Source organism: Poeciliopsis prolifica, unplaced genomic scaffold (assembly GCF_027474105.1).
Source record: "Poeciliopsis prolifica strain line A6 unplaced genomic scaffold, Auburn_PproV2 SCAFFOLD077, whole genome shotgun sequence".
Taxonomy (NCBI): Eukaryota; Metazoa; Chordata; class Actinopteri; order Cyprinodontiformes; family Poeciliidae; genus Poeciliopsis; species Poeciliopsis prolifica.
Genome location: NW_026562452.1, coordinates 1414567 through 1428008, shown reverse-complemented (window position 1 = coordinate 1428008; position 13442 = coordinate 1414567). Strand labels below are relative to the sequence as shown.

The window sequence follows — 13442 nt, the reverse complement described above, 5'->3', positions numbered from 1 at the left end:
ATCTTGCGTGACATCTTGTAATACCTCTATTGCTTAAAAATTACTGTGATTCCACAAACGAGGAAGCCTTGTAATTAAATTTGTGAGTGAATACTCAGCAGTGGGATTCATTCTAAGTAGTGTTTGAAGAACACCACATGAACGATGAAACAGGCTCAACAAAGATCTGAACGTCTAGACGACTCACAGCATCTTCAAAATGCTACTATTGGCAAATTGGTGCTACAACCCAAATGCAGTAAAGGACAGTGTCAGAGAGATGCAGTTTTCTGTTGGAAATAGCTTTACTCTCGATTAATGCCTTCCAGGTTGTTTAACCACAAAGTTAATTTAAGAATGTCAATTTTGTCATTCTGTCTGTCTTTGTATCGTGCCTAAGCACGATACAAAGACAGTTTGTGAACTACTACACTGAATTACAATAGAAAAATCACATTACTTTGTCTGAAACATAAAACTCCACCAGAGGACATAGCTTTCCAAATCATTGACAATTCATCATCAAACCCCACTCTGGGGTTTCCATAACTGCTATGTAATATGTAAGTTTTACTTTTGACTTAAATTTCAAAAACAACTTTTTTTAATACTCTGGTTTCATGAGGAATAATAATTTATAAATGAGCTTTTGAGTAAAACTATGTAAACTATGTGATATATTCAGGATTCCTAGTTAACAACGTTTTAATTCATTTTCTATAATATTAAGATGTAATAGCTTCCGTACAGGAACAACAAGGAATCAAAGCTATTAAAGACATTGCCGCAAGTTTCTGATTTAAAACAAAAGCAAATTAAGTGTGAAAAATCACATTTGCCACTGCTGAAAGCAATCAGAGGGAAGACTAAACATGTAAATAACCAGCAGAAATATACAATCAAACATAAATCCTGTGGGTTTTTCTCCACAGTCTGACCAGCTCACGTCCGAGTTAAGTTCTTTTTTTTTTTTTTTACATTTCTAGAGATTTAACGATCAGTTCTCACAGAGGTAAAACCAATAATGTGCTCAACTGAATTAAATATTTATGTCCTCTGTCTGCCAGTCACTGTCTACTCAGAGAGCCTCAGCTCTGACGACTGACTCTACCACTGGGTCAACAGCTGCAAACGAAGCAGTCTAAATCTACCCGGCCTCATTTGCAAATTCTCAATTAGAGTGAGAGTGCAGGCAGGTCAGCGGCAGTCTGAATGGATAACAAAGATCAACAGCCTGGATCTAATGATGAGCGCTCAGGCTGAGGCTCAGTGGGAAAGCTGCAGCTCCAGGAAACTGGTACGGAAAATGAGAAGAAGGTGAGACATAGTCTGTCAGTTCCTATCAGCTGCTAATGAAGAACTCCAAACCACATCTGAGCGGCATTAAAACAGAATAAATAAAACAAAATGACACTGGATTAAATAATAATAAGAAGAAAATAAATCAAATCATGTATTATCATGTATGCCGAGCTTTAATCATTCAAATCCCAAATGTAACTTCATGCAACACATAACTGCGGTAAACTTCCCTGGTAAAAAAATAGATGTAGTTGTCTTTATAAGTAAAGGTTCACGTTGTGACAGCATCCTGTATTTGGGTTGCCATAGAAACCTCAGCTTCACACTATCACTTTTGGGTTGAGATGAAGCTCAGAATGAGACTGGAAAATATGAGATGACTCTTTTCACCTGAGAGACTTCATTAGTTATCATATCAAACCGCATGGTGAGAACTATGCTGCCTGCCCCTCCACTGGCCAAAAGGAAAGCAAATAGAGATGCAAAAATATAAGAAATGATAGAATGTAAGTCAACATTGAGGTTGATGTTCAATCAAGATACAAAATGCAGGTAAATTTATCTTTGGCAACTACAGCGTCGCTAATCATCTGTCGTCAAAATATGAAGGTATTACAAATATTATCGTGTTAAGGTTCAAAACACAAGATTTTCTATTGGTTTGATCAAATCAGATAACTTTCTTTGTCCTGGTTTTATGATTTCTAATATTTTTTCTGGTCAAATTCAAGCAGCCCATGTCTGTTCAGCTGCTCTGCCATACACTGCTTATTTGTGAAGTGCATGCCCATTGGGTCCTTGGTCAGCCCTTTGACATTCCTCCCTGATTACTACCCTTGTAAATTCATTAAAAGCATTGAAATTTGGGAAATCTGTTTTTGTGAAATATTAACTTTTAAGAAAGTGTATACTTTGTAACGAGGCACCAGTCATTGCCTAATCAATCTAAGCTGTTTTCCCATAGTTCTCTGTACTTAAAATAGTTTGAGGCCAAATCACGGACTACAAAAATCTAAAGTGAGAATTGTATTATAATTAGATTTAAGCTTTCTCAGTAACATAAGTGGCCGACAAAATAACTAGCACAGTAGAAACTGTCGAGATAGAACATCATGCTACTAGTGGTCTGTTGTGTTCATGGAAATGGAGAATACTCTCTGCCTTTCTAGTCTGAATTATCATGAAGTTAGGATTGAGTTTAGACCCTAAAAAATCCAAATTTTTCTTGAAACAACTTGAATTATTGAAAGATCCCCTCAAACAAAACAAGTTGGCAGAGTCATGACCGGAATAATTAAATGTACACCTGAGGGAAATTTGAAAATGATAGTGGTTTGCTAAGCTACTCCCTAATCTGAGAAGCCTTTTTTATCACTGAAATAAATTCAGGAAGCTTTTTGACATCAGAACCACGTTTTAAAGCTGCTTTACAAGCAAGCAGCATTTATATCCCTGAAGAGCCTGTCTGTGCATGTAACAGTGTGGTTAATGTGTCACAGGGGGGAAGTCTGTGTCTGGATGGCTTTTTCAGAGTGAGCCATGGCTTAGGTATAAATGTGATATATCATCACATTGTGCCAGCAAGAAATTATGACCCGTAGCTTCGGCAACACAGCCAGTGGAAAACAAATGAATAGCAAACATGAATTATTACTTCAGAGCTTTTTCTGCCATTTCTGAAGACATGTTATTATCTGTTGAGGTACCTTGACCGCGCTGTAGTTTCACAAAAAAAGAATCTCATAAGCAAAGCTATTACTTATCCGTAATGGGAACAATCAAGCAAATAATAATTCAAGCAGTAGCTTGCAGCTTTAGAGAAAGTAATATGGATTTGTACAGACTGAACACTTACGTTCAATGTTAAGCAAGGTTTATGATTCAGTCAGGTGTTTTCGATCAAAAACACTGAATATCATCAACTTCAATTAAATATGTAAAAGCAAGAGATTTGTCCTTTTGTTTGATTGGAACATTCAAGTGTCTGTTACTATGATGTTGAAAAGCAAAGACAACAGCAACAATGATTCAAATTAAAAACGAAAATCTGTTGTACCTATCAGTGTGGAAAGTTCTGGATCCATCATTTCACAGAAAAAAACATTATTTGCAAATGAAAATAAATTCAGTTGTCAGTCTTCTTACCAATGTATTTTGCAAAAGTGTTACTGTTTAGTTCAAATTGTATTATATGAACATAAATTGCAAAAAAAATAAAAAAAAATAAAGTTAAAAAAAATAATAAATAATACAATGATACACACTCAGTCATCCTGGAATCACTTAGTGCATGAAATGTAAAAGTTATGAATATTACAATGATAAAACTAGAACTCAAAGGTGTTATAAAAAGAGTACATTTAAAATTACAATAAGTTGTCATTTAAATGGACATAAAGAAATACCTGTGAAGTAACAAAGGTCAAAATTCTCCCACAATTTAAGATAGAAGGCAATTACCTCAAAATTATCATTGCTACAAGATGTCCTCAAGAGTTTAGGAGCTTTTCTACACATTACTTTTGAATTTCAGCTTTGTCATGTTGCGTAAATATTATCTGAGGTTGTCCTCACTCAAAACCAGGAGATGAAAGGATGACATTTTTTTTTTACATATTCTTTGTGTAGGTGTACATTTGTATGATCAACAGTGACTCACCTGCGAGGTAAAGGCTCCGTAGGACAGTGTGTGAGGGGACTGCTGGCAGTGGGCGGGGCCTCCCTCCGAGTCCTCAGAGACTGGCTCCTCTGGACCTGCCTTAGCACACTACTCTTCAGGTCAAGCAGTGTCGTCATGTTTCTCTGGCAATGACAAAAATTAAACATCAGCCTGACTAGACATTTATTTTAATTCATTTGAAAGAATTAATACAAAAAGTTAGGTTGAGATTCTTTCAGTTTTTATGTTTTAACTGAGTAGAGCATTAATAATATATTTTTTTAGCTCTCTCAACCCCAAGATTCAAGACTATATAAATTTGCACGTTCAAAATATTTTTTTAAAATATATACTTATATGTATTCTTGAAAAGCTTAAAAAATAAAGAGCCACTCTAAAGCAATAATTGTTGCCATTTTTATGAAACATATAATTTAAAAAGTCACCTTAAAATTGTATTTAGTAACATGCCCAGATTAGTTAATGGAAAAGCTTTTTGGCATATGGTTTGTTTTGAGAAAATGCAGAAAACATAAAGGAAATGACACGTTAATCCTATATGTACATAGATATAATTACTGGATGTTATTAAAGGATAATTAAAATTTGATTGAACATATCTTGTGCAAACAGACTCTAGTGATATCTGTGAAACTTCTGAGCTTAAGAAGGACGCTTGTTAACTTTGTGCATCTCTTACTTTTCAGTCTAAGTTAATCTTCATACCATTACCAGAGGGTAATATATGATTTTTTAAAGTGAATGTCTTGAGTTATTCACTTTCAAAGCCATAGCTTTTGAAAGTATGTTATTGTAAAAAACCTAAACCTCTTAACTATGCACATGTTGACTACAGATATTAGATTTGGGTGACAAAAAATAAACATAAATTCTATTATAAACACAGGTAAAAGACATATTTAGAGAAAAAAAAACACAGTAAATAATTATTTTCTATCTTATTTACCAACATAAGGGAACTTTTTTTTTTTCAAATGTCATCCAATCATTGCAGAGAAAGTTATTCTTGGGTTATCGTGACAGCAACATGAGCCTACTAGGCGACCTCAGAGAGATTGGCAATGTGTTGCTAAGCAATTCTCAGAGACAGAGTTGGCGTACTCGGAACCACTTGCCACAAAGTGAATTTTCATTTTGGCTTCCTGGAGTCCTCTAAGCATGTCCAAATCATATGACCTCACAGTCCCTACTCTACACAGAGGAATGGAACAAACTGTTCCTAACAGAGATGTTTTATACAACAGAACATTTTGTCATATTCTCTGAGCGGCATGTAACAATAGAACATGCATAGAAATCAAACTTTATATTTCCTATGCACAGCACCAACTCATTTTACACAGAACAGGGACTGTGAGCAAACATAAAATGAGGTTCCTTTCGACTGCAGCTCCTACTTATGACCTTTTTTGCAAGACTTCAGGGAAGGACTTTAATTTGAGAGCAGCTTTCACTTTTATTATTAGTTAATTATTTTAATCATACCAGAACCAGCATGTTCATATCAAGCAGTCTTCATTGAAACAAACCATAATTTATCATAGTCCCTGTAGCTGCACACCTACTTATAAGTCTTTTACAAAAAATATTTTGTATTCAGCTCGTGCAGATTTCAAGGTTTTCAGTCATACAAACGTACCGTACATTTATTGTACAGCCAAACATTTAAAAATTTCAAATATTTGTCCAGGAAATAAAGAATAGCGGGACAAGCCTACTGATGGCTAAACTCTCGTTTTGAGAATGATGTATGTTCTGCTACATCTGTTGAAATTTGGTGGTGGTAGTGTGATGATCTGAGGATTCCTTACTGCCTCAGAACCTGGATAACCTGACTTCCTTGGTGGAACCATGAATTTCTCTCTCAGAAAGTCCTGAATGAGAATATCAAGCCATCAAGTTTGAGTTTAAGTTCAAGAGTATCCGAGTTAAACAGCAGGAAAATGCACCCAAACGACACATCTACCTCTGCCTGTCTCAAAAAATCAGAAACAAGAAACCTTGTCAAAGTCTGGAATTAAATCAGATTCAAATTCTGATAAATTACCATAAAAAAGGTTTTTCATACTCAAAACCCTCAAATGTGGCTAATTAAAATCAAAAGCTCCAAAATGAATTTGACCTAAATTCTTTCATTGTGATGTAAAATAAAAAAAACACTGGATATTTTATTTCATGGGTTCTACAACTAATTATTTGGGTTAATCACACAGCAACATCTTGGTTTGAAAGGCTATTCCTTAAGTAAATCAAATCATTTGAAAGGTACACTTTGGTTTCACTCAACGTATCTTTGTCTAATATCAAAACATGTTTGATGATCTGTCACATTTTAGTGGGACAGAAAAGGGAAAAAAAGACGAAAGCTGCGAGTGGGAAAATACGTTTTAACAGCCCTATTAACAAGCACCACCTGCTTAACTGCATCTTTTTAAACTCCAACAGTTGCGAGCAGCAGGGAAAAATAGAAGCAACAAAACACGCACAAAAAACAAAAAAAAACACGCAGCAAAGTCTAAACAGAGACGGGATTTGATTGATGGAATAGTTGTTTTCAGAGACAGCCAGGCACACTCAAGCTTGCAGTCAGTTACTCTTTTCAACAGATGACAGCTTATGTCTTTGCGTCAATGTGAAAATGATGCCATGAAGCATTGTCAGTGGTTTTGAGGACAATTAGCCTGGTGTGCTTGTAGGAAGAGGGTGCTTGTTGTTGTGGTCCATATTAGAGGCAACGCTAATTCATTTTTCTCCCTTGGTTTTGAATGGCACAGTTTAGGTTTGCCTATTTAGTAGCATAGTGCTTACACTAAATGGATCCAGCAAATGAAACATGTTGGCCTCTTTGAGTGTAATCATTTGGAGCACTGAGCCAACAGAATGGAAAGCAGAATGCACGAAGAGTTCTGGCTCAGAGAAAGTCCAAAATTCATGGTACAAGATGCATCATTGTCTGAGCCAAAGAACAGTCTGCTGTCTAGTTAGGAGGCTGACATGCATACAGTACATTACTATGTTTTCAGTTTTTAGTTCTTCTGTAATGAAAATGCCAGTGTGTTACTCACCTGAGAAAAACTGGAGATATTCAAATTATACCTTATATAATCTTTGCTGTGATAGCTGTGACTTGGAGTAACACATAGTGGCTACTTAAAAGTAGAAATGACAAAATCATTGTTAGCAAAAAAAACCCCAAAAAACATCTTGTTCTGACTGCTGAAATATCTCTTGACTTCCTTGATGGCACAATAAATTTGTGAGAACTCAGATGTAATGAGTTGCTGGGTCTTTGTATACAGAAGCAGAAATATTAAAAGAAGTTCAAGAAAATTTTAGACATATTTATGGAAAAGAAAATAAGATATTTTTTACTTTGTACATTTTACACCTGCAACTGTGGCTAATTTATTAAAATAACTATATTTCTGGTCATTTCATCATGTTGTCACTTCAGTCAAGCTCAAAGCAAACCCAATGAAGGTCACAAAAACTTAATTTCAGATGGATTTAAATCTGGATATTTCTTGTATTTCAATATGAGGTTTCTCATCCAAGTCTGACAATATCCACAGAAAAATAAAATTATTTGCTAAGGTGTTTTTTTATATATATATTAAAGATACAATGTATAATTTTCTCACTCCAGGCCATGATTCCCTGACTTAATTAATGTCATCAACAAGTGTGTATGTATGTCTGTGGGGGTGTGCATGTTTCATAAGTTGAGTTCAGCTTCAGTCATTGGCAGGCTCTGTCTTCTCTAACATTTATTTAATTTCCCTCTGGGATCATTAAAGTATTTTAGAATTTGAATTTCAACATAAACAGTTTAGAACCAAGCAGCATAAATGCCCTGCATGAGATGCTTAAAAGAAGGTCCCATGGGTTGCTGATGAGTCACAAAGACACAACAAAATAACTAAACGTTAGTTATTTTTAAAGCTGTCGATTGCTCTCTGAGCTTATGCAAGTTCTCTAAATGCTACATTTTGAAGCAGATTGTATATCTGCTTTATGGCATCCTATTTTATTCACCTTCATTTCTCTGCATAATTAAAAATAATTATTCTAAATATGAAAAAATATCAATGAAAAACTAGATATAACACAGGAATGACGTATTTCACGTGCAGACTTTGGACGTTTTCTGCTCTCAAGCAAAACAGACAAAGAACCAATATAGACATCAATCCATCCATTGATTTTCTGCACAAGATTAATCCTTGCAGGTTCGTGCAGGGGGGAGGGGGCAAGATGCAAGGATTGATGGACATAGGGCTCTATGGCCATCAGTCAATGGATTGGGAGTTGGATACAGCTTGGCCAGGTCGCCAATCCAATACTGGGCAAGACAAAGACCATGACCAAGACACACGTTTTGGCAATTCAGAGGTCAATTAACCAAATATGCATACATTTAGAGGGAGGAAGACAGTGGAATATTCCATAAGTGTGGAGTAGCCAGAGAAAACCCAGGTACACAGGAGGAAAAGACAAAAAACTCCATACAAAAATCCCCACATAGGGATTCAAACCCAGGACCTTAAACTTTTCATCTCCTCTCGAATCATACATAAAGTTTGTGTCTGGTTGGCTTTGAGCCAAGGAAAATTTGCCTTCAGTGCATAATGTGGAGCTGAGTTTAGGGCTGTTACTCATGCTATGGTACACCCAAAGCTTTTAAAAGTCACAGTTTGAAAAACACAAAAACGAAAAAAAAAAATCTTTAACTATTTCTATGATTCACAGTTCTTTTAAGGAGATGAAAGACACAAATGCAGGAGAGACTGGTGCTTTCCTTGACCATGTGGAACCACCAGTGAGCTGGCTGAAAGAAGGGTGCAGTATTTTCTTTTTTCATACTTACAGAAAAAAATGGATTGCTTTTTTTAGGAAATGTTTCCAGTCATGAAAAATACTGAATGATCACTCTTTTCAAACTTTTAAAACTACAGTTTTCAGTCTACAAGCAGTTCACGGAATGCTTAAGCTATTGCATTGTGTTTTGCAGTTTTATTTGAAAGTTTTATGTTAATGCCAAGATACAGTTAAATTGTCGTCAGAGTCTCAGTGAAGCATTTGTTGTTTGCAACAACAAACGCCAAAGTTTCCAAACAAATTGCATGTCAAAGTGATAAAAAAATGTTTTACCAGCTTTTTATGTAAAACTTGCAGTCAAAATTCTAAATGTCTGTCCTTTTCATCCTTTGAAGGATCAAGGAAGGGATCCATCTGTACGTCTCCCACATTGCAACTGGACATTAAAAATTTACAGTACAGCCGTAAAATTCCACGCGTGATCCAGCGATCTAACCACGTCCCATATACTATCCATACGCATTTCAGATCACAGGAAAGAGTTGTATTTCCAAAATCCAGCCACCTTACTACATTTTCATGCTGTAGTTTTTACAGCCATTTGTAACAGTGAACTAGAAAAAAAGTTTTTTTTTCAAATATCTCTGAAAATCAGAGATATTTTTTATATTACAGAACTGGCAGCAAAGCAAAAACAGCTGTCTGTTAGTGTTGAAAAGAGCTTCCGCAAACACATAAATCTTGTTTTTGGGTGAGTTTGCTTCTTAAGAGGCATCAAACCATATTCTGTTGGCATGATGATCCAGGATGAAAGGCTGCTGCATTGTGCCAACTCCACAATTACTCCTTTATGGTGCACAGAAACCAGATGAAATATGCAAAGTAAGATAATATACAGTGCAAAAAAAAAACAATAAAAAACAATTTAGAAAGTCTTACTTGAGATTATAAAATCAAAATCAAAGATAGTAGTTGAAATTTTCACAAATATTGTTAGAAATCCATGCTTCTACTCATCAAAACTCGCATGAGAGTGTAAGCACCTCCACCTTCAAGCTGTGCTGCAGCTATATTTATGTGGATTTTGTCACTGCAGGTGAACTGTTCAATGTTTCATGCTCCATCGAGTGACTCCTATTTACCAGCTCTCTGCTTTATATGTGATGCTCTTTTCGTCACATATCTAAATGTCATGCATCTGGAATACCTGAGGCATGTTTGCTGCAGTGAAAACGTTTCCCAACTTTGAAACAATGGTGTCACAGGCCGAGTGATAACTGCTCAGTGGTTCTCATATCACTTCCACATGCACAGACTGTGACAGCTTCCAGGCACGGCGCTGCAGCTGTCTCCCAGGTGAACTCATTTCAATTACAGGGGTGGATTTCTCCCAGCTGGATTTCACACGGTCTCGGTCGTCAACGCAAAGTGACAAAACGGGGTGACGTGCCGCCTTGGCCGGGCCACAGGCTTCCAGGGAAACACTGTCAAAGCTAAGTAAATGCCTTTCTCGCTACATTGGTGCCGAAGTCAAACCAGAGAGGCACTTGCCTACCGGACTCGCTCCTGCAAGAGAGCCGATGAGCCCTGCAACCAAAGTCGACTTGCTGATGGGGATGGAGTGTCTCTATGGTAACAGTAGAGGGAAAGGAGCCAGTAAATACAGGTAAATGGAATTCTGCGAAGGATGAAAAAACAACCCCTTTGGTCATAATATGTTTATCCAAATGCACACTTCATAAATAACAAGTTTAATGATGCCTGGTTCAACAGACAAAAAGATCAAATGATTTGAAAGGTGCACAGTTTTTTATGAGTACACCAGGCACTCCTGAGAATATTTCAGTATAAATCATATACCTAAGAAATTCATTGTCGAGTTTATGATTTCATACAAAATCTAAAATCACAGAAATGATAAAGATCATTTCAACGTACTTTCCATCCATTTATTAACACCGGCTTCATGCAGGAACACGTGTCCTTGTGTGAGTCTTAATAGCTTTAATCAATATAAATACCAGGGAGAAGATAATTCAATACATTCCTTTGAGTCGCCACAAAAAAAGGTTGCAGACAGCTTATGTAATTGAATGTAACAACACTTTCACTTAGGACCTTAATATTTCTCAAGACCGTGTTTCGCACACCAGCCAGAGGGAATACAGATTGAAATTATATCATAACCTTCAGGAGATTATTCTGTAGTGCTACTGATGTTTTATGATGAGGTTTAAGACAGAGCAAAAAGCTTTATCAATGACCACTAATGTTATTATGTGGCAGGCCCTTAGGGACTCATAGGCTAAATGGATCACAGTGTCAGGTCTTCATCGAACCCTTAACAAGCTTTCCAAATGGAGGGAGGGAAGGATGTAAAAACAGAGCAGACATGACTGGGATCTTTAACTGCAACCACCTGTGGATAACACATAATCCATAACAAGCTAAAAAAGCACAATACTGGTCTATTGCAAGCAGCTTACGACATTAAGACACATGACAGGCACTTTGGCTTCAGAATTGATTGCCAGAGAATATTCCAAGAATTGATGGCTGTGTGCTTTTGTAAAAAGCCTTTGCTGCACAGCCAAGCAAAAAAAAAAAAAAAATCACTGACAGTTGCACACAAAAAATGTTCATCTAGTACAATGGCACAAAGTCTTGCTTATTATACCCCAATAATACACTCTTTTGTCAGCTTGATAACACTCCAAAAGTACCTCTTCAGTCAAAAATAGCAGACATTTAGTTTTTCTGCAATAAAGCCACCTCCATAGTTTACACAAAAACATCCATCTGCATCCACAAGACACTATGCCACATTAAGAAGAATGTGATGAAGTCATACTACTGTTCAACAGGCTGTAATTACAGATTGAACAAAGCAACCCAGTTGTACTGCATTACTATAACCATTTTTTTTGTCATGACTCAACACATGCAGGGAAGCTGTGGTTTTAAGAAATTATTATTGAGTTATGAACACACATTCATTCTGCAGTTCTTATGATTAATTAGCAAGGACACACAGATCAGCCTGAAGTGAGGCTATGACCTGCACCAGTCTGCTTCTGAAGAAAATCAGTTGTGAGTTGTGCTGAAGGACAAATCATGATCCACAGAAGATTTCTGCAAAACACAGATATTCGTGACGATTACGCTCGCAGAGTTTAAGCTCTATTGTTCTGTATTCAGCTGATTAATAATGAAACCTAATAGTTTTTATTGCCCTTTTAATCAGCTGGGCATGTAATTATTGTCAATACAGGCAGCACAGGTAAATTGAAAGCACTGAACTGCTGGGGCTGTCTCTGGGGTAAGACAGTTGGAGCTGTGAATTCTGTGAGTGCGTGTGCCTGTGTGTGTAATAGCGAGAGAGAGTGAGAGAGACCTCCACAGGATTCTTCATAGCACTGCTTCTAAAACGAGCCATCAAGTGCATCAGTCAACTCAGGATGTCTTCAGTCTGCAGCCATATCTTCAGCTCTTCACTTTACCATATTTTATTGTTTTCTAATTAGTTTTTTCTTATCTTGGCATAATTTCCCGTTAGAAAAATAAAAAATAAATAAAAATGTGTAAATTTTGAGTCTGAGTCAATCCTTACCAGCTGATTAGGTTTGCATGGGTAGAACCTTCTTGTTTAACATGCAGGGAACTTCTGCTTATATTTCAGTCATATAGAACAAAAAATATTTTTCTTGTCAGACAAGTCATATTCCTTTGTACGAAATCTTCATCCCCGACATAGTCCCTTAAATTATTTTACTGTTACTGGAACATTTGTAGAACTTTATCCTTCAAGAATAACTGATTTGGAATTGTCTGGAACTTAATTCAAATCAACAGGTGCACGTTCAGGGTCATATTTCGCAATTATGGAATCATAAGAACAACTAGTGCATAATCTATCTTGACCAACAATGTTTATATTTTTTCATAAGTACAAATTACATAAATATATCTTACCTGCGTCTCTTGACAGTTTTTTCCAGTGTGATATTTTTTTTTCTTTTGCAAAGGTTGCGTGTGTCAGAGTTCCTACAATCACAGCTCTGATCAGTGCAGCAGGACGTCGCTCCTTGCTGTGAACGTGACGCAGTCAACTTATGAGAAAACAACGTTTGGGTCTTTTTCCTCAGATAGACGACAGACAAAAGCCCTTATTAGTCTCTCGAAATGCTCACCCCTTCGCTCCCCCGATGCCAACCCAAATATGGCCATAGGAAGTCGAGCGATACTTCAAGGACCCTGTCGACTGTCAGACATTTACCATTTAGCCAGAAACGTGTTCCCGCCATCGGCTTACAATTTGGAAAAAAAAAAAAAGGAAAAAAAAAAAAAAAAGAACGCTTCTGAGAAATAATTGGAGGGTTTTTTTTTTGTTTTTTTTTTTTTAAGCAAAAGTTATTTATAAAAACGATAATTTGTTAAAGCACATAATCCTTGTTATAGTTTAATTTTGTCAGGTTATAGGAAATGAGAAAATGTATGAAATTCCCAGGGTATTACAAGCTTCAGAAACAATACCACTATTTCAGTTTTTTTTACTTCAGTTAACATAATAATAATATATATATATATAATTGATTATTATTTGAGTTACAATAACGTTATTTGTTCTGATTTAGTAAGAAAATAAGTAAACATTTTTTGCAGA

General features: G+C 36.2%; 1 protein-coding gene across 1 annotated transcript in view; it reads right to left on the bottom strand.

The window, feature by feature from the left end:
- baiap3 (BAI1 associated protein 3) overlaps nt 1–13008 on the bottom strand; it is a 39920-nt gene extending 26912 nt beyond the window's left edge. The window contains exons 1-2 of the mRNA XM_055021586.1: nt 12752–13008; nt 3941–4083 (exon numbers count right to left, since the gene is read on the bottom strand). Of these exons, the coding sequence (XP_054877561.1) occupies nt 3941–4077 (137 nt within the window). The 5' untranslated portion in view covers nt 4078–4083; nt 12752–13008. The remainder of the gene's footprint in view (nt 1–3940; nt 4084–12751) is intronic.
- Between the last annotated feature and the right edge of the window lie 434 nt (nt 13009–13442).